We start from the raw sequence: 26,421 nt of genomic DNA, 5'->3' as shown, positions 1-26,421 counted from the left end.
CAAACATATCAGTTTCCTTTCCTTTCCTTTCCTTTCCTTTTCTTTTCCTTTCTTTTCCTTTTTTTCTTTTGCTTTTCTTTCTGTTTCTTTTCCCCTTCCCCTTTTGGAACTTATTAATATTAGTATTATCCTACAGCAGGGGCAGGAAAAATGTGGCCCGCGGGCTGGATGCGACCCACCAGGTCAGTCTATCTGGCCCATGGGTCCCCTAAAAAAAATTTAGGAAGTTAAAATTTTTATGCCTTTGGCTGCCTGTCATGTGGCCCTCGATGGCTTGCCAAAAGTCAGTAAGCGACCCTCCACCCAAAGTAGTTGCCCGCCCGTGCCCTACAAGGTCAGACAAAAGGTCCATCTAGCCTAGTATCTTGTCTGCAACAGTGGCAAGAAGCAGATGCTTTGGGTGAATAGTGAAAGAAACAGAAAAAAATGTCTGAAAACAGAATTAGCCTGAAATCTTGAAATTCCTGGAGGCTAGAAACTTGATTCTTCAGGAAAGCCAGCTTTATTCAGTGGGATTTGTCCTTTAGATCAGGAAACTTGGTACAGAGCAAGGGGAATTTTAAAGTCCCAGGACTTCATTTGACAGTAGCTGTCGTTGCTGCTTGAAAAAAAAAAAAAATTGAGGGTTTTTTTTAATACAATACAAATATCAGAAAACATGAATATCAACTGTACATGTAAAACTAAAGCATGTCACTAACAATAAGCAATACAATGAAAAAGAAAAAAAGGAGGGAAGAGGAAGGTATAGAAAAAGAAAAGAGAAGTATGCAATGAGCAGCAATCCAGCTACGAAAATATTCCAGGAATTGCTTTCAGATTGCACCAAACTTTTCAAAGCAGTTAAGCCTGCTAAACGTGACTCCGTAGATGCCAGCTCCACCATCTCATTGTACTAGATTTCAACCTTTGAAGATGTCCTACTTTTCCAGTGCAGCAATATAAACCTGTGTATACTAATAAGGCCTGCTGTTAGCGTGCAATCTGGAAAGGATTCTGTTTGAATTATACCCAAGTGGACATATATTTGCCAAAGGTATCAGTTAAACCATGTTAACCATGATTGCAATGCATCACATCGCCAGCATGTGTCTACTGGCAGTATAGTAAGTCTTTCTTCAGAAGAAGAATGAGCTGGAAGCTATCACTAGACATGCTGCTATTGCCACTGGACCTTTTATAACCAGGTCCTGCTACTGCCCACAGGACAAGGCTGGTCTTGTGGTTAAGAGTTGGAGGCTATGGGTTTTATTCCTTGCTCTTCATGGATTTCCTGTGTGACCTTGGGCAACTCTTTTAGCTTCTCAAAGCCTGGGTGATTTCTTTGGTACATGGAGTGGCTAAAGCTCACCTTCCTTTGGAAATTTCTTGGAGAGCTTCACATAAAGTATAAAGAATGAATGATGTGGCATTCACATAAAGAATATAGGACCCGGCAAGCCACCGCAAAGGTAAAGGGATGGCTTCAGGAAAGCTCAGTTAATGGCAGAGAAAAGCTGCAGAGCTTTGAAAATCCCCGTGCCATGGGTTTCCCATGTCATGTTTTGGGATCACTGCCTATTTCCACGAGAGCCTCTCTCCAGCTGCTCTGAGAAGGCTATGCTCATTTTGCACAGCCACTTAATGCCAAGTCAGTGCAAGGTACATGTTACCACTTCTACACGTTTTCTGACAGATTTATCTCTGCTGACGGCATATCCCTATCCCACTCTGAGGAGCATTGCTCAGTCTTTGTCTCTCTTTCACGTAACTGTTTCCAGCATTGCTATATGCACCAGAGGTTGAGATTTGCATTTCTAATATAAAAATCTTCCCTGACAAGGTGACCTCTGACCATTTTGCAGCCTCTGTACCCACTGCCTGTCATAAAAATCTGTAGCAAAGTATTCAAAGCAAAAAAAAAAAAAAAAAGAGGAGACTTGTTTGTGTGCCTGACAGTCCATCTGGTATATATGGTGTGATTAGACTCTGGACTTTTTGTGAAATTCAGCCCTGGCTCACAAGGGCCGTGACCATAGGAGCAGGAGAAGAATGGACGATGACAGCAGTAGCAGACGCATCTCCCCTTCACATTGAATGAAGGGCGACAGGTATTAATGGGGAAGCATTTTATTTCATTATGAGCTGCAGCAACCAGGAGGAGAGAACAGATTACAAATGAGATTTGAGACTGCCAAGACTTTGTTGTGATTAGCACGTGGGGCAGGCTGACATTAATGCGGCACCTTCTGTAGCACATCTGGGAGAGGAGCAGTGAGGTCCCCACCAGTTGGGTTTGTTCTGTACTTCATGGAAACTGCAGGTTGCATCTCTTCAGGAAAAGATCTTCTATTCTGGTGATAAACAGCTTGGCAGAATATATAGCGCATGATGCATCCACCTGCTGTTAGGCTTATGTAAACCAGAAGTAACCATGCTTGAGTGAATGGGGTTGCTTGGGTAGAAGTGGAAGCTGAATCAGGCTCATTTATTGCTATTCCTGGGGTTATTTCCCGTGTCTTCTCCACAACCTCCAAGTGCCTTTGAGTCATGTTGAGGCTACCCAAGTGAACATACTTCCCAACCGTCTTAGTGACTAACTCTTCCCATTACTTGGAAATACTCCTATTTTGCTCAAACTTAAGAAAATGCTCGAGTGACAGATGGGCCTTCTGCTCTGTTCTTAGAGTCAGCAGACTTGGGCAATAGTGGAACGAGAGAGATGGTGTTAGAGCCGGGGATCCTCTGTTGCTCATGACTTGACTTCATTCTTCCAAAGGTCCAACCTAGAGGGTATCGGAAACACCTCTGACCTCAGCAAGCAGCATAGTGGATAGGAAAAGAGAAGTTCTGTACAGTAGCCAGATCCCTATTAAGGCATTTTCAGTGAAAACCAACACCATGACTTGCACCCTAACCAAGACAGAAAGCTAGTGCCCAACATGAACTGGGAAGCAATAATTTTGCAAGAGGCTGTTTAGGAGCCTTAGAATCCCGATCCTATCCGACGAGCTTTGGATGCCACCTTAGGCTAAAATAACCATCTTTGGGAAGGTGTGGATAACTTTATGGTGAAGAGTCAATTGAATCACAGAAAAGTGTTCAAAAGAGAGCACCGTGAGGGCCCAAGTTCTCATTTGGGGGTCTAAACTGATGTCTTGGTTTTCAGAAATGCTGATTTTCTCAAAATTGGTCTGTTGGTACACTCAGTTTCAGCTGCAATTAATGGGGCTCTTTTTCCAAGTCTCTACAACTGGAAGTATTCATATTTGTTGATAAGTACCTTGCCTGAGGTCCCTGTAAGTGTGTCTGGTTGAACAGTGCAAGAGTGGGCACATATAATTTTGACTTGAAAAAATGAGTGTGGAAGTCTAGGGAAGAGACTCAGCAGGGAAGAAAGGAAAGACGCATTGTGAGTTAGCTTAAATGCAGGATATATTTTAAACCCATGTCATTCCAGATACATAGCTGAGTCATCCAGTGCTCAGGCTTGTATCACTCAAGTGTCCTCTCCTCCTTTTAAACTTACATTCAATGAAGTCACTGTATTTTATTTGTAGCCATCAAGCACATGGCGCTGCAATAAATATCTGGAGATCATAATAAATATTACCTTCTGCATCTTCAAAACACATTCAGCGGATTTTGGTGCCTGTTTGTTACAAGATTCATGACTGTGTAATAAGCTTAGCCACGGTTCACAATTCACCTTTTAGCTGTAACCAGCATGAAAGGTTTGATCGGAAGCCTGGTGCATGAAAGGCAAGATTCCCATTGATCTCAGTGCACTTTGAACTAGACCCAAAGTCTGGTTGATTGGTTGCATTGCTCAGAAAAAGCCAGGGGCCTGCTGTACTTTATACCCACCTAGGCATAATGGCACAGCATCACACTGACTTCACCCCGTCATTTTGTCCATCAGTTGCCCATCACCTGTGCAGCAGTTTGGAAATGTGCCTGGGTGTTTCACGAGAGCCAAACAAGAGACAGCGAGGTGACATGCACGTTGATCCCACAATTGCTGCTCTTTTCTTTCACATCTCCTGCTAATTGCAGGCAAGGTAAATGTCATGGCGTGAGGCCTTCATAAGCTTCTTCCTGCCAGGAAGATTTAGCTAAGAAGCAGTTGGTCCTGTGTTTTCAAGACCTTGGATTAGTTGGGAGCCTGCTTCTTAGAAGGAAGTGTTTTGTTCCTCCCCTCAGCAAGCTGGAGGGACATAAAAGGTACTGCCAGCTGAACGGCACAAATTCCTGCTGCTTTGCCTCCTTTGCAAGTTTATTCCCACCCCCCTTCAGGGAACGGTGGAAAATTAGCCCCATTTTAACTAGACAATTTGTCATGTGGTGATGGGCCTTGTTGTGTGGCCTTGCCTTTCCTCTGCACGTATACAGGTTTCTGATTTTACTCTGTCTGCCTTTGTTTCAAGATGTTCTTGGTTTAAATTATCCCTAGATTGGCATTGTTTCAGATGCTCGTCCTGCAGTGAACCATATTTTCTCCTCAGCCTTTCAGATCCCTGGTATTTTCTCCTTGTGTCTTGACCAGAGCTGTACAAAAACCCTAGCAAGATGGGTTCAAAGTAGGTTGTGTAAGAACCTTTGGGGTCTCAAAAGCAAGGATTTCTGCTTTAAGGCAGCAGAAGCTGGGTTTCTTTGGGAACCAGAATTAGATCGGATGATCTCAGTCTCGTTTGTGAGAAGCAGAGGCTTGGCTCTGAGCTGCAAATCTGATTGTGTGCTACTGGGCATGCTGATGTTGTCAAAAATATGAAACAATGAAGAAGAAGGTTCCCAGTTCCTAGGATAATTATAAAAGGTGCCAGGCAAAAATGACACGAAGCACAAAGGGATTGGACTAGATGACCCTGTCAGTCCCTTCCAAACCATTTTCCTATGATACTCAGTTAAAATGCTAGTAGTTTCATAATCGTGTGCCCTCGTGCTGGTGCAGTGTCACATAGCTGTTGTCTACAGTGAATAAAAGCAGCAACTACTCGAGTCACATGGAGTCCAGCCTCCTGTAAGCACAGGCACCCATGCCTGTCCAAAAAACATCCATTTTCAAGCTCTTTGTGCACCAGTGGTCACTTATTTTGTAACAGGCAGCAGATTGGATAGATGGCCTCTTACAAATGCCTCCTCCTGTGACTGTTAGACAGCGAGGGGTTGGGGCTAGGGAGCGGTAGGGAAAGGAAACACGTGGTATTTCCAACTACTGGGGTAACACAGTTCTCACTGAAGTCAGAGGTCACTTCACCACGGACTTCAGTGGGAGAAGAATTTGGCCAGTGCTAAACGCGTCTGCAAACCCGATCCATGCTGTTTCTATTAGAAGAGTGAGCTCATGCCCAGACACTTTGTGGATGGAGGAGAAAGACGGGAGGATGCTAATGACAGTGTGGGAATGAGGAGCATGGAGCTGCTGGAGAAGAGACTGAGGTCACTTTAATGAGGTGTAGGATGGATAATGGGCTGTGTAGGGTGGTGCTTGCCCAGTCCTTGGGGGTCTCCAAGAGGAGACTGGACAGGCGGCTGGCTGGGATCACATGTCCCCAGGTTTGGTGACCCTTTTCTGGCATTCCAGGAGGTCAGACTAGGTGGCCCGCTGAGGTCCCTTCTGGCCCTGGAAGCTATGAATCCATGAATGAGAGACTGGAAAGCAGATGCACTCGGAGACCAGCAATTAGGCCAGATCAGTGATACACTCCCCATGATCTTTAAGTTCCTGCTCCACAGAGGAGGGAAGGCACTGCAAGATGGGCAGCAGCTGGAGCATCTGGCCATGGGGCAGGGCTAGCTCTGCGAGTGCTAGTGCAATGCTTTGAGGATCGATTTGTGGGGTCACCACCGATCCGGAGAGGGAGGTGGCAATATGGATGGGGGCCAGGGCAGCCGTGCGCAAAGGCTTCCTGCCACATGACAAGCCCAGGACAGAACTGTCCTGCACACACTGACTCCTTGACCACATCTTTTGGTGTCATATTTTTAAACAAACGGGACGCATTGCAAAACGTTTACTCTAGGCTTCACCCTCCTTCTGTCACGAGCCTCCAGGCTCATGTGGCGGCCAGTGTTCCCTCTTATGCAAAGGTAGGTCGTCCTGCTTGCATGTGTTGAAATCCAGTGTTGCTCTCATGATACTCATGCTTTGGGAGACCACAGGATGCTTCCTAAGTTAAAACGTGCACAGCAGAGTCTCAGGCTGAGGGCACTGGCTCATAAAACCAGCTTCTTACTTCTGGTTGAGAAGTCATGGTTTCCAAAACTATGGGATGGAGCAATGCACTAAGACATGGGAGCTCCAGATCCTGCTCTCTGCTATGCTACTGGATTGCTGTATGACCTTGCTCAAGTTACTTCAACTTCTACAGCTGTAAAATGGGGACTGGGTAACACTGATATTTGTGCACTGCTCTGAGATCTATGGATGAAAAGGTCTGCATAAGAGGAGATCATCATTATTATGATGATAGCTCAAGGAGAAGGGTTGGCCATTTCTGTGATATTTGTGGGGGCAAGTTAAAAGGATTCATGTTACTGCTTGTGGCCACTCTCTTTGCTGATCTAGCAGAGTTGTGCAAGATGTTTATGATCCATCTGCTCTGCCTTGAGGGACCTACATGTTATAGCAAGAATTGCAGCCCCTTTTTGCCTGCCCTTGCGATATCCACTTTGGCTAGTTTAGCCATCTTTGGTCCACACTGTGAGACACATGGGCATCTACTGAATTATGTCTTGCTGCCTCTTTCTAGGAGCTGGTACAGATGCCAATGTCTACTTGATTATCTTTGGAGAGAATGGGGACACTGGGACCCTTCCACTGAAGGAATCTAATAAGTCTAACAAGTTTGAAAGGAACCAGATGGATATCTTTGAGTTTAATGACATGCTGAGCCTGGGAGAGCTCTGTAAGGTGCGAGTCTGGCATGACAACAAAGGTAAGACCAGCGCCAGTGGCTGGCTAAAGGGGGATGTGCGCAATCTAGTGGATTTGGCAGGGATGTGGGAGACCTGTTTCCAGCTCTGTCACTGTCTGATTGTGTGACCTCGGTCAGATCTTTTCATGTGTCTAAACTTTTGTTTCATCCTTTGTCTGTCGTGCCTAAATAGGCAGAGTCCGAAGAAAAGGAACTGTCTGTTACTGTAGATTTGTACAGTATCTAATGCAACGCATTCACAATTTAAGTTGGAGCTCATTGCACTACAAAGAGCCATAACACCAATAACAGTCCTTGTACTCTGCAAAGTGTCGGGCACCCAGGGTCAGCTCATGCGCTACCTATTAGACATCTAAGTAGTTGGTAGTTTCTCAGAGCAGAATCACACTGAGGTCCACTTAATCGTCCAATAAGTGGAATGGGATCTGGGGCCCTAGCCTCTATCCTTCTAGCAAAATGACTCTGCAAATATAATACTTTAATTTTAGGACAATACCATACTCTAGTACAGGGGCGGGCAATTATTTTGGGCGGAGGACCGCCTACTGAGTTTTGCCAAGCCATCGAGGGCTGCATGACAGGCAGCCCAGGGCAGATTAATATTAATTTTCTAAAATTTTTAGGGGCCCCATAGGCCAGATAGAACGGCTTGGTGGGCCGCATTTTGCCCACACCTGCTCTAGTAATTTAACTCTAACGATCTGATTCTGACAGTCAACAAAGTAACATAGTTTGATATAATGGTTTGATCTACACACGTATAGTTTGCTCTATACACATGCCTGTTCCCGTTCTAATTAGAGTGCTCCAGTGCTGCCTCTCTGTCATGTGTATTGAGCCCCCATATATGTTAAAATGGCCTCAAGAGCATTTTGTCTAAACCTTGTTGAATGAGCTTTAGATAAAGCATCCCACAGCCATTTTAAAATGCATGGGGACTTAATACATGTGACGGTGAGCTGTTTTAATTAGAGTGGCTGTCCAGGAACCGCTCTAATTAAAATGCCGTCCCCACTCCTGAGCACGTGTATAAGCAGCCAATGTGCGGACATTTAGAAGGAAAAAAGAGGTACATATCTGTGTCTCTCCATTATAATGGCTATATCATATGTAGAGTTTGTGTGCTCTGCAAAAGAGATTGTGGTGTTTTTCTCTTCGAAACCATACAGGCATTACATAGTTCAGTGCTCTGTACTGTTTATATTCTTTGGAGAGGTTACTCAGATATCACATTGCATGGTAGCAAACTCAAACAATACATTTCCCTGGCCATTGTAACTACAACTGTAGTTGTAACTGCAGTTACAGTTGTACAACTACAACTTGTATCATGCCTACTATCTAAGTTGTTCATTTGAAAAAGGTGATGTAGCATTAGCAACTGGTTTTTATGATGGCAACGAATGAATGAACCAAATATGAAAAGTATGTCTATGGTGTTATCCAAAGGCATGGTTACAGCGCATGTAGGCATCGAGAGGAGGATGCTGATCGCAGCGTAGTCGCAGCAGCCTGGTCTAGCCCCCTGAGTACTCACTTTGGGTCCTAAGTAGATTTTGTAGCCATGTAGAACCCAGTATTGCAGTACCAATTTAATTATCAGTACCTCAGCCAGCTAATTTAAAGTGACCTCGGATACATCTACACAAGATGCAGTGATGTTTTTGGATTGTAGTGTGGCTGCATGCTCAGAAGCAGCTTATTTTACTTCTCTTAAAGACAAAGTAGAGACAAAGGTAGCGGGGAGGGAGTGCACAAGCTGAAAGTACTATGATCCCTTGGGACTAAGTTTCAAACTGAAAACTTGTTTCCTGTCAGCCTCCAAATAAACTCTGTGTACTTAGGCTTGTGGTGATTGGTGAAGCAGAAGAGCAAAGCATAGGACAGATGAATTTTCACTCTCTGTGGCCTCCACATTTGTGTACCCAGGCCATTGCAAGTATAAGTGTGTCCTCACAGTTTTTGGCACTCTCTGGCAGTAGCATCATATGGAGCAGGCAACAGAGACCCCAGCTGAGGCATTAACAGAGGGTGCCACTGCCAGCCCAGCTGCTGTAGCTGGGCATCCCCCTACCACCGCTTCTGCCACCTGGGATATGGATCCTGTCTGTTAAACCTCTGCTCACTCATTAGGTCGTTTGGACAGGAAATCAGTGTCTGTAAATTGGGGATTTAGAAGCCTATGCTCTCATTCAGATGAAAATGAGATGTGCTATAAGAATCCCCCATGGCTGTGCAAAAAGTGTGCAAACAGGCTCCATACAATCGTAGAATCACAGACAGTGAGGGTTGGAAGGGACCTCAGGAGGCCACATCTAGTCCAATCCCCTGCTCAAAGCAGGACCAGCCCCAACTACATCGTCCCAGCCAAGGCTTTGTCTAGCCAGGTTTTGAAAACCTGCAAGGATGGAGATTGCACCGCCCCTCCAGGTAACCTGTTCCAGTGCTTACTACCTTCCTCGTGAGAGTGGTTTTCCTAATACCTAACCTAAACTTCCCTTGCTGCAACTTGAGCCCATTGCTCCTTCTTCTGTTATCTGCCGCTGCTGAGAACAGTCCAGCTCCACAGTGTTCATAGATTTCATAGACATTAGGGCTGGAAGGGACCTCGGGAGATCATCGAGTCCAGCCCCCTGCCCAAAGGGCAGGAAGTCAGCTGGGGTCATAGGATCCCAGCAAGATAAGCATCCAATTTACTCTTGAAGGTGTTCAATGTAGGTGCTTGAACCACCTCCGCTGGCAGACTGTTCCAGATCTTGGGGGCTCGGACAGTAAAGAAATTCTTCCTTATGTCCAGCCTGAAACAGTCTTGCAGGAGTTTGTGACCGTTCGACCTCGTCATCCCTTGGGGCGCTCTGGTGAACAAATGTTCCCCCAGATCCTGGTGGTCACCCCTCATAAACTTATAGGTGGCCATCAGATCACCCCTGAGCCTGCGCTTTTCCAGGCTAAAGAGTCCCATGGCTCTCAGTCTGTCATCGTAAGATCTGTTTTCCTGACCTCTGATCATGCGCGTGGCTCTCCTCTGGACTCTCTCAAGCTTCTCCACATCCTTTTTGAATTGTGGAGTCCAAAACTGGACGCAGTACTCCAGCTGCGGCCTCACCAAGGCCGAGTACAAGGGGAGAATGACGTCCCGGGATTTGCTCGAGAAGCATCTATGGATGCACACCAGCATTTTGGTCGCTTTACTAGCCGCAGCATCGCATTGGAGGCTCATGTTCATCTTGTGTTCAATGATGACCCCCAAGTCTTTTTCTTCTGTAGTGCTAACCAACGTAGCACTGCCGAGCCTATAAGGGTGCTGCAGGTTTTTCCTCCCAAGGTGGAGAACCTTGCATTTTTCGGTGTTAAACACCATCAGGTTCTTGTCTGCCCATTTGCTGAGCTTGTCCAGGTCAGCCTGGATCACCCGCCTATCTTCTGGCGTGGATGCTTTGCCCCAAAGTTTGGTGTCATTGGCAAACTTGGCCAGTCCACTCCTGACTCCAATGTCCACATCGTTAATGAAGATGTTGAACAGGATGGGTCCCAGGACAGAGCCTTGAGGGACCCCAGTGGTCACAGGGCACCACGATGAGTGACTGCCATCAATCACAACCCTCTGGGTCCGACCACGAAGCCAATTTCCCAGCCAGCGGATCGTGGTGGAGCCAAGGCCACAACTGGGCAGTTTGGCCAAGAGGTGATCATGGGATACCAGATCAAAAGCTTTTTTGAAGTCAAGATATATGACATCAATCTCTTCTACCTTGTCCAGGTGATAGGTCACCTGGTCATAGAAGGAAATGAGATTGGTCAAACAAGACCTACCCGCAACAAACCCATGCTGGCTGTCCCTTAGGATGTTAGCCTGGGCCAGTCCCTCAAGGATGGCCTCCTTAATAAACTTTTCTAAGATCTTCCCCAGGATAGAAGTCAGGCTAATGGACCTGTAGTTAGCCGGATCCACTCTCCTCCCTTTCTTGAAGATCGGCACCACATTGGCCTTCTTCCAGTCTTCGGGCACTACACCAGAGCGCCAGGAGTTTTCAAAGATCTGTGCCAGTGGCTGGGCTATGACGCTCGCCAGCTCCTTGAGTACCCTGGGGTGCAGGTTGTCAGGGCCAGCTGACTTGAAGGTATCCAGCTTCTCAAGGTGTTCCTTCACGAGGTCAGCATTGATGGAGGGTAGGGGATTCCCTTCACCCAGATTTCCCTGTCCCATAGCAGGCATGGGCATCCTGTGTGACTGATGAAAGACTGACGCAAAGTACCTATTTAATAGATTGGCTTTTTCCTGGGCGTCAGTTGTCAGTTGCCCCATCTGGTTTAGCAGGGGCCCAACGTTGCCCTTGCTTTTCCTCTGGCTCCCCACATATCTGAAAAAGGACTTTCTGTTGTCCTTGATGCCTGAAGCTAGTTGGAGTTCAGTTGCAGCCTTGGCTTTCCTGGTTTGGTCCCTGCAGGACCGGACCAGCGCGGAGTAATCCTCCTTGGAGGTGAATCCCATCCTCCATCCTTTGTAGGCTTTCCTTTTTAGCCACAGTAGGTCCGCTAGGTCTCTGGAGAGCCAGGGGGGCTGCTGTGCCTTCTTGCTGCCTTTCCTCCGTGTTGGAATAGATTTAGCTTGTGCACTGAGGATCGCTTCCTTGAGAAGCAACCACTCTTCTTGTTTCGAGAGCAGAGACTGATTCACATGGACTTGCCGACTTGCTTTGACAGAGGTTAACGATTGAACTATCTCCTTAGGACAACTTCCAGCTCCCCTACTGATCAACCATGCTACCAAAATGGAACGTATGTGTCAGAGTCAAGTTATCAGTACTTATTCATATGTGCATGCACTGAAATCTCAGCTTCCTTTTTCTCCATATAATCCTAATATGTGTGTGTCTCCTTTAAAAATAAACAACCCTATATTTAATAGGAGTTTTTCCAGAACTAAAGACTCTAAGACTAAGCCTAGGGCAAAATATAACTCAGATTTGTCCAGTATAAATTGACCTGATTTACTTTCTTGTAAGAAACACAACCGTGGCTTAAGCCCTAACATAGGTTGCCTTCATTGCTTTGCATTGTAAAAGGAATATCCTATCACAACCCTGCAGTAATGAGCCATGGCAGTTAGTTCGGGGGGTAGAGTATTTATTACTGTTGGTATCCTGCACTGACTAGCTTTTTTATGTCTATTCAGGCATGGCTTTTATATACAACATGGTCGAGATACTAGTATATGTCCAGTGTGGGTTTTATCCTGGGGGCGGGGAGGGGCCAGTGTGGTTATCACATGCTTGGAGGACTTTGCTTTTTAGATCAGTCGGCATTTATTTATGCTGCTCTTGTTCATCTCTTAGGGAATCTTTTGTATTTTTTTGTTCTCAATGCCTACTAAACACTCCCTTTTACTGCCATTAATACACACATTCTCATTTTGCCACCATTTTACTGGAGTGTGGTATTGTCCTATTACTCAAGCATTACATTTGGACTGCCTTCTTTTAAAAACTTTTAAATGTTGGGTGCAATGGTATTGCCATCAGCGTGCTATTAATCAGGGGTGCTCAACCTCCAGCCCATGGGCCAAATGTGGTCCGTACAGTCATAGCTATCCAGTCTGCAGGGATGCCCATGGACTGGGAAACTTGGCAGCAGGGGATTAGTGGCAATAAATATAGCCACCCTTCTCCATTGCCCAATTCCCAACCCCTGAGCCCCACACAGCAGGTTGGGGCTGGGTCATGCCCCCTCTGCCTGGCAGCTGAATGAAGCCAGTCCGCACTCCTCCTCCCAGATTGGATGGGGTTGGGCCATGCCCCTTTTCCCTGTGGGCCAAGCTGGAGCTGGGCCACCCCATGCAGGGCCAGACTGGAACTAGGATGCCCCCCGTCCCCCTCCACACAGCTGGATGGGGTCCTGCTGTGACCACTCCATGCTGGATTGGGACATCAGCTGGATCTGGTCCGTGGACAGCCTGAGCCCTGTCTATCCAGCCCAAAAGGTTGAGCACCCACTGCTCCAAATGCATGAGAAACGTGTCGAGTAGTCTGTAGGTAGGCAGGCTCGTGAACATAACAGCCAACCTTTAGATGCCTTATTCTGCTAGGGTCTGATTCCAGCAGTAAATCAACCAGCCTGTCTCTCTCTTTCCCTTTTTAGGCTTAAATTCTAAATTACAGTCTAATTCCACGAGATCTTTCCTATCTGAGGGCATGACGCTGGTAGCGTCCCTCACTTTGATTACCAGCACAGCTAACTCCCTGAGAAACCCCACTGATTTAAATAGGACTGGCTGAAAGGTAAAGCACCATTAAAGAGGAGTAGGAAATCCAGCACTGGGCCCCAAGTAGACTTCGTGTTGTCACTTTACATCCATGCATCCCTACGATGCAAAGACTGAAGCCAACCCGTTTGCACAGTTTCACCTGCGCAGGTGAAGGGGGACATATGACTCAATGAGTTCTGCAATTGTGATGAGAGTTCAAGCCTATTACAAATGCTGCCAATCTAAATTCGGGGTGTTGTAGTCTGAGATATTAAGTGCATCTTTCTAAATCAAAACTAATTAAATGTTGTGCCAGAGAAACTGAGCTACTGATCAGTTAAGTGACTTGTCCTAAATCTCCTAGCATGTCAATGGAAAGCAGTAGTTGATCTCTGGCACCGAGGTTTGGACTGTAGTCCCATGAGCAAATGATGCCTAGTGAGGGTTAAATTGTTGGCTGCCATTGGCAGAGTCATGCCAGGAGAGAATTTGCTCCTGGTCTTCTTGGAGCTGTTGTTGTCGTTGTTCCATTTTTTTCTGCTGGAGCCTTTTTTGTGTCAAAGAGAAATGTAAGGGGAATGAAACTTGTCACCGCAAGAGTGACAGGGGCAGCAGCTCCTACAGGAAGGATTGTCAAATTCTATTTAACTCTGAATAATGAGACTTCCTGAAGTTTCTAGACTTTCTCTCTTTCTCTCCTTCCTTTTTTTTTGGGTCCTAAAATGTTTTGGAACTTGTTTTCCCCATAAAAATAAATTGCCAACTGTCTTCTTTCCACCTGTCCTTTAAATATAGGGTCAAAATGTAGCCCTCCTGCAATGCCATTGAGGGTGTCAGCGAATTTGGTTAGGGATCAGTTTTGCATGCACACGAATTCAGGAGGTTTTGAGATTGCCTAGCTACTATACTTCTTAATGAGTTGCCAGCTAGGACCTCTGCTTTAAATATTTAGGAGTCACTGAAAGAGAAGTCTTTAACAATGAATGTGTGCTGCTGAAAGTCAGGTTATCAGGTCTGTGTATCATGATTCTGTGAGACACTGTTGTTTGACCAAATCTGTCTCAGATTTGCGAGTGAATGTCCTCCTGGTCCGCCCCCCAAAGTAGTATCAGGACATCACCTCTCTTGCTAGGTCATCTAGTTCAACCCCTCATTCACGGCAGGGCCATCCCTGACTCAACCATGTCATCCAAGTATTTGCCTAATCGGCTGTTAAAAACTTTCCGCAACCTCTCTACACAATCTGTTCTGGTCTCATATAGTTAACTAGGTAATCTGTCCCCCCTCATCATTAGAAAGTTCTTCTTAATATGCAGGCTTAATTACCCTTCTTACATTTAAAACGCTTACTCCTTGGCTTGTCTACTGAGTCCGCAGAGATTAGTCTACCACCATTGCCTTTATAGCCACACCCCCAACTTTTCATGTATTTGAAGACTGTTATATTTCTACAGATCCTGATTCATTTGATTCTGCATTTGCACAAACAAAAGCATTGGATCAATAGCAAGGAGTTCATACAAACTCTAGTTTAAACACAGGTTTCAAATCCCTTCATAGTTTGGGGATTAGTTACCAATATGAAAGAATCAAGTTTGAATGTTTTCCAGCTCTGTGGTTCCCAGGATGTCAGAGAATAGGACACCCTCGGGTCTGAAATTATTTTCCCATAGGAGAATTACTTGTTTTACTTACCTCTCTTTCCAGCCTCCTTCTTACATAGGGAGGATCTGTATAATCATTTTAGAGCTGAATATTTCAAATGCTGGATGTTCTTAATGCCCATTTTTCAAAGATATCCCGGAAGAAACCAGGTTCTTCTATATATTACCAAAGAAGTAAAGGATAGAAGAGTGTCATTAGGTCACTCAGCCCCCACCCTTCACCACCCTCACTTCCCACCATTGCAAGTACTTAGCACATGGTCTGAACTTCTGTTCTAATTATCCTGCGTGTTGTGACTGGACGATGCCTCTCCACCCCACTTCCTTGAGATAGACAGAACTGCAGAATACCACTGTGCCCTTTTCTTCAAGGAGCCGTCTGTAATGGCCATAAGCCATGGTCAACCCATGGCAGGACTTAACCTGCCCAGAAGTTGCCCTTGCTACATCTTGTATTTCCAAAAGGCCTGTGATTGCAGTATCTTGGCACCAACCCAGTTCCAGTCTGGTGAGACCATAATAAAGCAGTTATTAAAAGAAAATGAAGGACTTGCTTCCTACAGCCATAGGAAGGATTTATTCTGGGATCTGACTCCAGAACAGTCCATCTGAACACCCTTGCTGGTTTTTATTTTATTTTATTTCATCTGGGGGAGGAGGGTTGTGGTTGTTCACATAGCGAGTAAAACTTCCGACTCACTTTCCAGTCCTCAGCTTCCTTCTATGTGTCCAGATAGGACTGAAGTCACAAGGAGATTATGGTAGTGTTACTCATTTCTGCCTGCTGTAGTTTCTGGTAAATCAAAATGCTTTGCTCAGGCCCCACCACACCATTACAGAGCTCCCTGGGCCATCCAGTTTGCTGTAAAGTTATCTGTTCTTTAAAAGCTTATCTTTACCGTGAGCTTCATTTGCCATACTCAGCTACAAACTACTTTGCACCCAGACTAAGTGCTTTTGCATCGTGTGCCTCAGTAAAACATGAAATACGCTTCAATCACAAGAATATCTTTAGCATCCTCAAAGCAACTGCTACATATTCACCCTGAGCAGTGCAGTGGCTTTACAAACAAGTCTTCTAGAGGCAAGATTTTTGTCTGAGTGCCCGTTCTCTCTGACCTGCGTCAAAACCTGTGGTGATCAGCTTGCACAGATGGTGGAATGGGCAAAGGGAGGTGGAGGAAATCCTGTTTCTAAAAGCAACACAAGTATTAAGCTCAGCATTTGTCAAATCTTATTAGACACACTGGATTACCCACCCACCTCAGTGAGAAACCCTGTGACTGGACCTGATGGGACCTACTGGCCTGCTTGAATGAGTCACTTCACCTCCCCATACTTTGTTGCCCAATCTGTAAAATGGGGCTAATGATACTGAGCTGTCTAAAGCAGTGTTTCTCAACCTTTTAAGTAACAAGTACCACCCCCCCAACTTCTGAAAATGTTAATAAGTGCTCCAACACTCAATTTGCCAGGGGATTTTATATTTACAGACTAATGTGTGCCATATGTTGGAAGAAGGGCTGTGTATATAAGGCTGTGATATGACAGATGTCTGATCTGGTATGCATAGGGTTGCCACTGTTTACACCAGGGGTGCACCTCTCAAGTATGTACCTGGGCTAGAGGTGGTGTTGGCGAAAGCTAGGACGGCTGAATCCAGTGCCATGCAAAACGTGGCATGCAAAATTATTACTGGGGAATTACATTTTTTTAATTGCACCAAATTTTTTGCCATAGTTTTGAGAGGAAAAGAGGGCAAGAGAGAGAGGAAACGAGGGCGAGAGGGTGTTGGGGTACCCGCGCACCCCTTGCCTGTGTCTCGCGTACCCCTAGGGGTATGCGTACCGCAGGTTGAGAAACTATGGTCCACAGTGCTCTGCAATCTCCTGCTGGCAACTGCCCTAAGAAAGCTAGGTGACGTTTTGTCATTGCTGCTGTCATACCTCCACCCTGACGGTCTTGCCCATTCCTTCTGCATTTCCGGGCACTATATCATATTTGTATGGGCTGTGTAGATTGAAAGTCCTATTATGTAGATCCAGGGTGTCACAAGATATGGCTTGTGAGCTGCATCTGAACTGAACATTTCACCTGTCCGGTGGAGCTCCTTGAGGGGCCAGGAATTCAGGATGGGACAAGTCAAGGGTGGGGACTGCCAGTGAATTTCTGGGTGTGAAGCCCCACTGGGGACAGGTGTCAGTGGAGGGAGTACAAGTGCATTAATCCCCGCACCGTTGCCACTTGCCCTAATGCCACTGCGACTTGCCCTGTCACCAGAGGCGGATCCAGACCCAGCTCACAGGGCCGGATCATTTGGACACCCCTCGGAGAGAGGATGATGCACCCTAGAGTAGAGCAGAAGGGTTAGGAATAAGCAGGAGATGAGCAGGGGTAGTACAGCAGCACAGCATGCACGTTAGATGGTTTTAGGGTTACCCCACCGTCAGCTATATCTTGGGTAGTGGCTGTTACCTGATGTTTCAAAGGACAACTCTAGCTAGAAAATAACCATAATGTACCCCGCCCGTTACACAGTACTGCACACTGGGTTGGGAAGTGGTGGGCAATATAGTTCTTTACTGACCACCGAAACAAGCAGTTGAAGCTCAGCAGTTTTAATCCCTGTCCTGTCCAGTACCAGTGATTACAAATGTTATTTTTTTGCTCAACACATTAAAAAATAAAATTGAAAAAAGAGCAAGCCAGCTCCGGCCTGTGTGACCTTCTGCTGCAGTGATGTCCCCAAACAGACTGCACACCACATGGAGCAGTACTTGCTCTTATTGGGCGCGCTGCTTGCAGAAGCTGGAAAGCTGGGCATTTTTCTTTTCTGACAAATGTTCCCTGAAGCATGCAGATTCGGTCATCCTCAGATTTAAAAAGAATCCAGCCAAAAGCCCCTCAAAACTAATCCCCCGACTGCCAGAGGAGAATGTAGTGTCCTTGTTCTTCTCTTATCAAAGAGCCCAGGGCTTCAGACATGGGAGGCCTGGGATCAATTCCCCTCTCTGCCCAGGGTGGCTCGAACCCACGTCTCTCAAGCAAATACCCTCACCAGCATGATACAATATGTTCTGGGGATGCTTCTATTTTAATGTGCATTAAGTAAAAAGCATGTTTTTATGTGATGCTTTAATGCGCATTAAAATATCTAATGCATATTAAAGCACACAGGTGCCAAAGGTCCCCTTCAGATATGTCTGCAGAGCCCAGCCCACTATTCAGGCTGGGCTGAGGATTTCGCTCATAAAAGGCTACATATATTTTGGTGTGGCCCCTTTTCAAGCTAGTGGAATTACAGCAGGGATGAATCTGGCCCTGTGCGTGCAAAGTGCATCGAGACAGAAATGTGACTGTGCAAACAAAGCCCCTCACTTGCAGATCTGCACCTAGCCACGTGCAGTCAGGGAAACCCAAGAAAAATGCCAGAATTCAGGCTGAATAATTGATTTTTTCCCCATTCAGTCTGCAATGAAGTGAAATGACAAATCTTTTGCTTTTCTCCCTGAAATGAAACGAAAAATTCAATCTAGGTCAAAGGAAACATTTTGTTCCCCTCAAAGTGTTTCATTTCCAGTGTAGGCATTTTTAAGAGAAAACAAATCAAGAAAATGAAAGGTTCGAGTTAGGTATCATGGACAAAAGGAGTTAGGCCTCATCATTTGTTGGGGCAGTCACTTAAGAGAAGGACTTGGTTCAGATCTGTTGTATAGACATGCAAAATATTGTTGGCATTACTGCCGCTTTCAGGTTTCTGTTTGTCGCTGTGATTTAAGCCTCGTCATAAAAAGAGAAGGGGAAAAAAAAAAAGCGAAAATTGAACTTCGTGGGACTGAGCTTCAGAGACCGGCCAGTCACCTGGTGGTTTTGGAATCCACTTAGGATGTGGGAGACTCCAGGGCTAGAAATTAGGGCTGTTGGTTAATCCCAGTTAACTTATGTAATTAACACAAAAACAAATTAACACGTTAATTGTTTTAATTGTGCACATCATTTTAACCAGAGAAGTGGACCAGCTCTGGACCAGCCAGAACCTGTGGGCACAGCGGGGACCCCGGCCTGCCCCACGCTTGCTCCAGGCTCACCTGCCCATGCTGAGCAGTGGCAACAGCTGGGCAGAAATTGCTGGTTGGCATGGGGGAAAAGTGGCTCCTCTCCCTCACCACTGCCGGGCCTTTCTTCCTGCAGTTGCCCCGACCCCATGCCTTGGCTACCCTGCAGCTCCTCTCCGCTGCCATCACTGCCACCTCCGGGCCTCCCAGCCAGCCAGCAATGGCAGTGAAGAGGAGCCGCAGGGCAGCCCGGGCACGGGCCCCAGGCAGCTGCAGCAAGAAGGGCCCGGCAGCAGTGAGGAGGAGGAGCTGCTTTTCCTCCACACGGAGCAGCAGCTTCTGCCTGGCCACTGCCTCTGCTCAGCGTGGGCAGGTGAGCCTGGAGCAGGTGTGGGGCAAGCCAGGGTCAGAGCTGTTTGCATGGCTTCCAGCTGGTCTGCTCTGGCCAGGACAAGTCCGGAGCAGGCGTGGGGCAGGCTGGGGTCGGGGCTGGGCACTGTTGCTGGCGGTGGGGAGGAGCCACAGGGCGCACAGGCTGCAGGCTGTTGGGTAGTGGGCTGCTGACTATTGTTTAGCTGCGTGATAAAATTGCAATGAATTGCGACTATGTTTTAATTAATGCGATTAATTTTTTTGAATCGTTTGTCAGCCCTACTAGAAATTAAAAGTTGTTTCTAGCCATCAAAGAGCATAGTTCTGCATAGTTAACTTGTGGAATTCATTGCCACAGGAGGTGGTAGAGGCACATAGCACAGCCAGGGTTGAAAAGGGATGGCTGAATTCATGGATGATAGATCTATTGAACTATTAAACTATTGAATACAATGGTTGGAGATGTTTCCTCTAGCGTCTCTAAAGCAATAATGGTGGATGCCAGGGAGGGTATTGAATAGGGGATGGATCACTCTATATATATCCAGTTCAGTGCTTTCCCTCTATAGGATCCGTTTCTTTCACTGTCAGCGACAGAATACTAGGATAGATGAATCATTGCTCTCCGCCTGTTTGGCACTTCTGTTCTTATCCTTTGCAATAAAACTAGCAGGGACAACAAAACCCAGCTACTTATAGGATCGGACTTGACAAGTTTGTGAAAGAGACTATCTGATGTGGTGACCTGCAGGGAACTTCACTCAGTGACCCAGGAGTTCCCTTCCTATCCTTTGTTCATACGGCCCTGTATGAGTCAGGCAGAGCAAGAACATACAGCTGGGCCCTCACAGTCCAGCCCTAGTCCCTGGGGTATTAGTTATTCTAAGATGGGAGAAATCCCAGTCTCTGGGCCCACAAATTTCATCCTGCACTTGAGGATCCTATCTGAAAGAAAGTTGCATTCAAACTGGCGTGTGTCTATGGAAATTTTTGCCCTGGCGAATTGGGATTTTCCCTATGAAAACACTTTCACCGTAAAATCTTTGGCCAGTTGTTGTATCATTGGTATGGGTTCTGCTGCATTCCTACCCCAGTCCAGTTCCTGGCAAAATGCAGTGAGCCAATGCATGTCCCTTTTGGCAATCTTTGCAAACAGGCCAAAAACTATGCCTCTTCTTAATAAGTGAGCTATCTTCTGTGGTGAGGAAGAGCACTGTTGAGGCAAATGCAGGGCTTTGTGACTAGCAGCATTATTTGCCACCACTTGCCTGTGTGCTCTTTAGTTGATCAACAGAACTTGGTTGTAAGATCTGGTTTGAATGACTTTTATGAGAAAAGCTCTCCCAAGGATACGTCAGAAAGCCTAGGAAACAAGGGAGGGTGTCCCCTTTGCCACTCACTAGTAAAAAAGAGAGGGGGCTGCAATTTTACTCTGAGGCTCTGCACACAAGGGAGCTCTTTGAACTGAGAGAAGCAGGTTTTAGGCACCTGCCATGCCGAGTTAAAATGGCAAGAGTGCAGAACTGGTCCACTTTCCCCCAGGGCCGAGGAGCGTGCTATCTGAGCTGGGGCTGCCTGTATTCAAACAGTGACCAGTCCAGCCTCCATCATCTACCCACGGTGAAAGACGCAGAACGTTTCCTCATTTGTTATGTTTTGCTTTTCGGCATTAATGTCCTGACAAAAAAAACAGCTTGCCCTTTAAACATCCTATACCCGAGAGGTCACAGCTATTGCGTAGTTGGCTCGGAAGACCTGCGTTTTGTAGCTCCTCTGCTCTCTTCTTCCACCTCAACTTCTGCGTGGTCCAGGGACTTGCCTGATGGATCACTCCCTGTTACTAACAAATAATGTTTGTCCTTCAGAGTGACCTTTGCGTGGTCTCTAGGCAAGCATTGGCTTATCCCCTTCATGTCAAATAGCCTTATCCACCTCCATGTCAAACAATTGATGTAAACAGTTTGTGGCATGAAGGAGAACTATATGGACCTAGTAATGTATTGAAACAAATATCTGACCCCAACATGGACATTTTCTTGAGATGAACTACGAAAACTTAGGCTTGTCCCAGTGAAACCAGCCCTATCAGTATGTACCGCATGGGCTGGGGCACTTCCCAGCACTGCTTTGCTAACGTTTTTCACCTTGCTTTAACCTACCCACCTTTGCTCTGTCTGGGTGATGGCCTGCAGAGATTAGCTCTGTGCTGGGGGGAGTCTAGGCCTTATTTCTGTGCTGAGATCTCCAGTTAGGGCCTGGCTAAGCTGCCTCCAACTGTCCTAGGGAGCACTATGTCTCTCGCTCCCAGTCTTTGCACCTCAAATGCTGCATGGAGCTGCTGTTTGATACACTCCCAAGAAGCAGCCAAGCTTTGTTCTCAGGCTTATGGATCCAGAGCCAGTCTAATCATGGCTGCATGGAGCAGGAGTGAGTAGCATCATGCAAAAGTAGGGCTGGAAGAGACTTCAGGAGGTCCAAGCTCAATCCCTTGCCAAGATAGAGTCAGTTCTGTCTAAAACACCTCATTTGAGTATTTGTCTAATCTGCATTTAAAAGCTTCCAAGGGTGGAGAGTCTACAGCCTCTCTAGGTCGTCTGTTCCAGCGCTTCCCCACCTTCACAGTTAGAAAATTCCTCCTAAATGTCCCTTCTTGCTTTTTAAGCCCATTACTTGTCCTGTCCCCTGCAGCCACAGGCTGTCACCGCCTTCTTTATGCCACTCTTTCTGTATTTGAAGGCTGTTATTATCTCCCTCCACAGTCATCTCCTCTTCTCTGGACTAAATAGTCCCAAGGGTTTCCTTGTATGTCATGTTTTCTAGACCTCTAACTCTTCAATGGCTTTCCTCAGGATTCTTCATAATGAGCCTACATTTTTCTCAGTGTGGTGCTCCAAATGAAGCAAACTACTCCAGGTGAGGCCTCACAGCACTGAACGGATTAGATGCATCACTTCCGGGGATTTGCACGGACACTCATGCAGGGGAGGTCTTCACAATAGCACCCCTTTGCAAAGTCGGAGGCAATGAATGCACACATACTAGGGTTTGCATAATGGAGACCGTCCTCCAGGGGAACAGATCTAGCCACTCATTTATTACAACAGTCATTAGACTCTAGTCACTGATATGCTTGGCTGGAGGAAGAGCAAAAATGTATTTTTTTTCCTGTGGCCTGTTTTAACTAAATCTTGACAAAAAGCAGAGCAGTCTCTTGAATATTGAATATTCTATAGACACATTTATTGAGCCAGGTAGCGAGATTAACAGGGTGACCCTGCCAGCAGGTTTAGAATAAATTTCCAAGCAACTCGGGATAGAGAGTGGCTCTTGTGAGAACATGGCTGGAGTCCCAGAGATGTATGCTTTAGATGAAGAACATATGAGGACCATCACTGCCCTGTGCTCACCCACCCCAAAGACATGCCTGTGGCATTTTATTCTGTAACTGAGTCATGAACAGAGCTGTTCTGGTGTAAGACCTCCAGGCGCAATGAGGTTATAATTGATCTGCCTTTGGTATGTGTATGGTGTTTGTCATCAATGTGCGACACAGCTTTCAAGTGAAAACAGCCAATATCTTTCTCCTTCATGCTACAGTAGGTATCCCTTGTGCAAAGCATATATCATAAGCTAACAGCTAATGAAGAACTGGCTTAACTGGTCTTGCTCTGTGCTTTGTAAGAGAAGGATCCCTGACGTCTCTGTGAAGCACTGCAAGGCCATGGCCTGCAGGAGTGACAGCGATGATGTTCCTAGAGAGCCTTGGCTTGACTTGGTTACATGTGGTACAACATGGCACGGCTCCCAGCACTATCCCAGAGGCGGCGGGGTGACTTGTTGGCATTGCAGCTCAGCAGGGTGCCCTTTTTCAGGAGTGCAAAGATGATTTGTTTCAAACTGAAGAAAGCTTTAGGCAACAGACAGGTAGCTACCAATCCTTGGAGGAGAAAAAAGCCATTTAGATGACTCTTAGGTCTGGATAACAGCATGGCAGAGGGGTCTTGCCACGATCATGGCACTCCTTTTGTTTGAACAGTAGCAGACCTCATCAAGTAGAGCTGTTGGAGAAGTGCCAGTGTGGAAGGGATCTCTTCCTACCTGCTTTAGTGGATAACTCTGGGCCGGTCGCAAGCTGCACATGGGTTGTCCACTAAGTCAAATAGGATTCTGCACCAATTTAGCTGCCTCAGGAAAATGAAGGAGAAAGCTGGACCCGCTGCATGCCCCTACTGCAGTGATCAAAGTTATATTAGGTGCTCTGGTATAAGATGGGATTTTTGCACTGTCTACCAGGAAGCTTTCTGTGATAACATTTCTCAATTGCAGCGCACTGTGTGTGCAATGCCAGCAGCATCAAAGATCAGGTGCCACCTTTGCAAAGGACAAATTATAAAAGTTCTTCAGAGCATCAGATCCAGATGGAGCTTTCTGATCGCCTGCCATTGAGATCTTCCTTTTAAAGCTCACCTTCTAAAGAGATATCTGAGGGTGGTTGCTCCCAACCCATACCTCTTCCTGTTGAAGAGTTTGTCAGCATAACCTTAAACAGCTCTGGGCAATGTATTTCTGAGAGGTATTTTATTTCTCAGGGGCAGATGGTACTCAAACCACCATTGAGGCCAGTCCCCAGTGCAGGCAGTAATCCCCAGCAGTGTGCTCATAGCTATGTCTGGTCAAAGAATTAAGATGGGGAAACCATAATGATGTATTTGCCTCTCTAGCAGGGTCCCTTAATCCTCAGTACTTAGTCAATAAGAAGGCAGCATAAGAAGTCTGCAATCTGGAGTAGGCAGCTGAGGGAGGGATAGCTGCACGAGAATAAGCAACCAGAGGAAGCCAAAAGATAGGGGCTACAGGCTGCAAGGTAACTACAGGTAACTACTGGGGAGCCAGCTGCAAGACAAAAGGGCAGACAAGTAGATAGGTAAGCTGCAGCAGATGAGGGCAGGCTGCTCAGTAAGCTGGGGGAGACACCTATAGCTAGGCAGGGGGTCATCTGAGCAGAAGAGATGGAGCCTGGGGAGATATAAGCTCAGCTCCTGAGCCAGAGCCCATGGCCTGGCCCAGGGCAGTGAGGCACTTGGAATGGCAAGTAGGCCCAGCACTGGGAGATGCCAGCCAAACAGGGTGGGCACTGGGGAGAGCATGGAGAGAGGCACCCTGCCTCCGCTGCTGATGGCTATGGTTCATATTATTGTGAGCTGTTAAACACTGGGGTTGTGCCTGGAGAGGGGAACAGGAGGCCATGCAGCAGGTGCCTGGGCACAATGGGTTTTGAGCCCTGCACTGAGCAGCAGTGCAGCTGGGCTGAGGCCAAAGCCAGGATGGAGCAGAAGTGGAAGCCAAAATGGCCAAGGGTCTGGGACCGCAAAGCCAGGCTGGAATGAGTGGTCCAGGGCCAAAGATACAGCTAGAGGAAAGGGGCCCAGGTTGTAAATGGCTGAACAAAAAGGGATGAGGGCCTAAAGGGCTGGAATTACTAGCTGATGGTGATTGACACCCATGAGGCCTGGGTGACCTCTGGGGGAAGCTGGAGGCCGTGATTAATGCCCTTGAGGCAATTTGCCCTGTGGCATGGAAAGAGCCAGGGGTGGTGCCTGAAGGGCAAGATACAGGCATAAGATAATTGTGTGGCAGCCTAAGGGTCCAGAGAGGAACCAGTAGGACCCAGAGTCTGGTTAGGTCAGTTAAAGGCAATCAGGATCACTCCAGCACTCAGGGAAAGCCTCTCAATTCACATACATCAAGGCATGGCAGGAGAGCTAGTGGGGGGATACGCTGAGGAGCTGGAGTGGGGCAGGTTGTATGTGGCAATGAGGGAACACCACGGCCACCCTTAGAGCCAGACCTTGCTACAGTCTCAATACGCATATTTTTCATTGAACCATGGAAATGGTAGGTGTAGTCCATCTCGTAGGGCAGGAGTTACCTGTGATAAGTGATTGCAAGAGCCCCACAAAAGACCTAGACTGAAAGTAGCCTAAGAGAGCTGTATGAAGGGTGTGAGTATGTGTATGGAGGGTCTGCTGCTCAGCCCCTCTTCTCTGCAAGTGACACATGGGAAGTGCCTTGGGGAAAGCTCTCCCCAGCTATACTGTTAGGACCTGCTCAGAAACATTGCAGATCCCCAGAAATGCTGCATCTCTGCAACTGTTCCACCAAAGCCTGGCTGTCCTGGTTTCTCAGTGGCATTTTGTGGGGCTTTATGAGCCCTACACTGTATTATCACTTCTTCCTGAGAACCTCAATGCAGCTGGTAGAAGTACAATAATAAAGAACAATAACGGCCTGCTGGTCATTATTGTTATTACTGGCATTTATATTTCAGATAATATTTCAGCTTCTCTGCCGCCCAGTTACAGCCCAGAAGCCCATTGCGCTGGGGACAGTGCAAACACAGGACAAAAAGATCCTCCAAAATCTTCCCCTTCCCCAAACACCTTATTCCCATGTGCCTTATACCCATGGAGAGGCCCCCTCGGGGCCCCAAGAAGGCAGGGTGTTGCCCTGTGCCTGGCTGCCCTGGTTCTTTCCATACTCAGGCCTGTCTTAGGGGTGGTGCCACAATTTGAATCAATAATATTGCTTATAATACCTGTTCTAGCATGGTATGAACTCCATATCCACTTGTCCTGTCTAGAAGCCATTGGGTCTACTCAGGAGGTAAGATATCACTAACGTGGGCAAGAACATCAAACCTATCTGTGGTCCACTTCTCAGAGCAGCAAGCTCTTTTCTCTGCATCTGTACAGTGCCGTATGATATCATTTCTTGCGCTTTTTCACGACCCAGGGATTGCACCTGGGTGGCACTTGGAATATATTGAGGTCATCGATTCTGCCATGGACGAGACCTTCCGCTTCCAGTGTGATCGCTGGCTGGCGAAGAGCGAAGATGATGGGCAGCTCATCAGAGAACTGGCTTGTGCCAACAACGACATCCTGGAGGAGAAGGAACGTACCAGTAAGTTTGAAGCAGGCTGTGGCAGCCTCTACAGGTCATCAGAGACCTGCCTCTCTTGACACAGCATTGTCAGCACTTAGTGACGGGGAGTCTCGAGATATAAGTGCTGAAGGCTGAGTTTACTTCTGTGCCTGCAGAAACAGGGCACTAGGGTTCCATGAGAAAAGCATAAAGCAGGATTTATGAGCGAGAAAAACACTGAATCC

At 46.8% G+C, this 26,421-nt stretch overlaps 1 protein-coding gene across 1 annotated transcript in view; it reads left to right on the top strand.

The window, feature by feature from the left end:
* LOXHD1 (lipoxygenase homology PLAT domains 1) overlaps positions 1 to 26,421 on the top strand; it is a 190,191-nt gene that overhangs the window by 153,347 nt on the left and 10,423 nt on the right. Inside the window, exons 34-35 of the mRNA XM_090037209.1 lie at positions 6,732 to 6,917; positions 26,045 to 26,215. Coding sequence (XP_089893335.1) covers positions 6,732 to 6,917; positions 26,045 to 26,215 — 357 coding nt within the window. The remainder of the gene's footprint in view (positions 1 to 6,731; positions 6,918 to 26,044; positions 26,216 to 26,421) is intronic.

The sequence above is a fragment of the Crocodylus siamensis genome, chromosome 3 (assembly GCF_052110815.1).
Source record: "Crocodylus siamensis isolate JL-2025a chromosome 3, ASM5211081v1, whole genome shotgun sequence".
NCBI classification, from domain to species: domain Eukaryota; kingdom Metazoa; phylum Chordata; order Crocodylia; family Crocodylidae; genus Crocodylus; species Crocodylus siamensis.
This window is presented reverse-complemented; position numbering and strand designations above follow the sequence as displayed.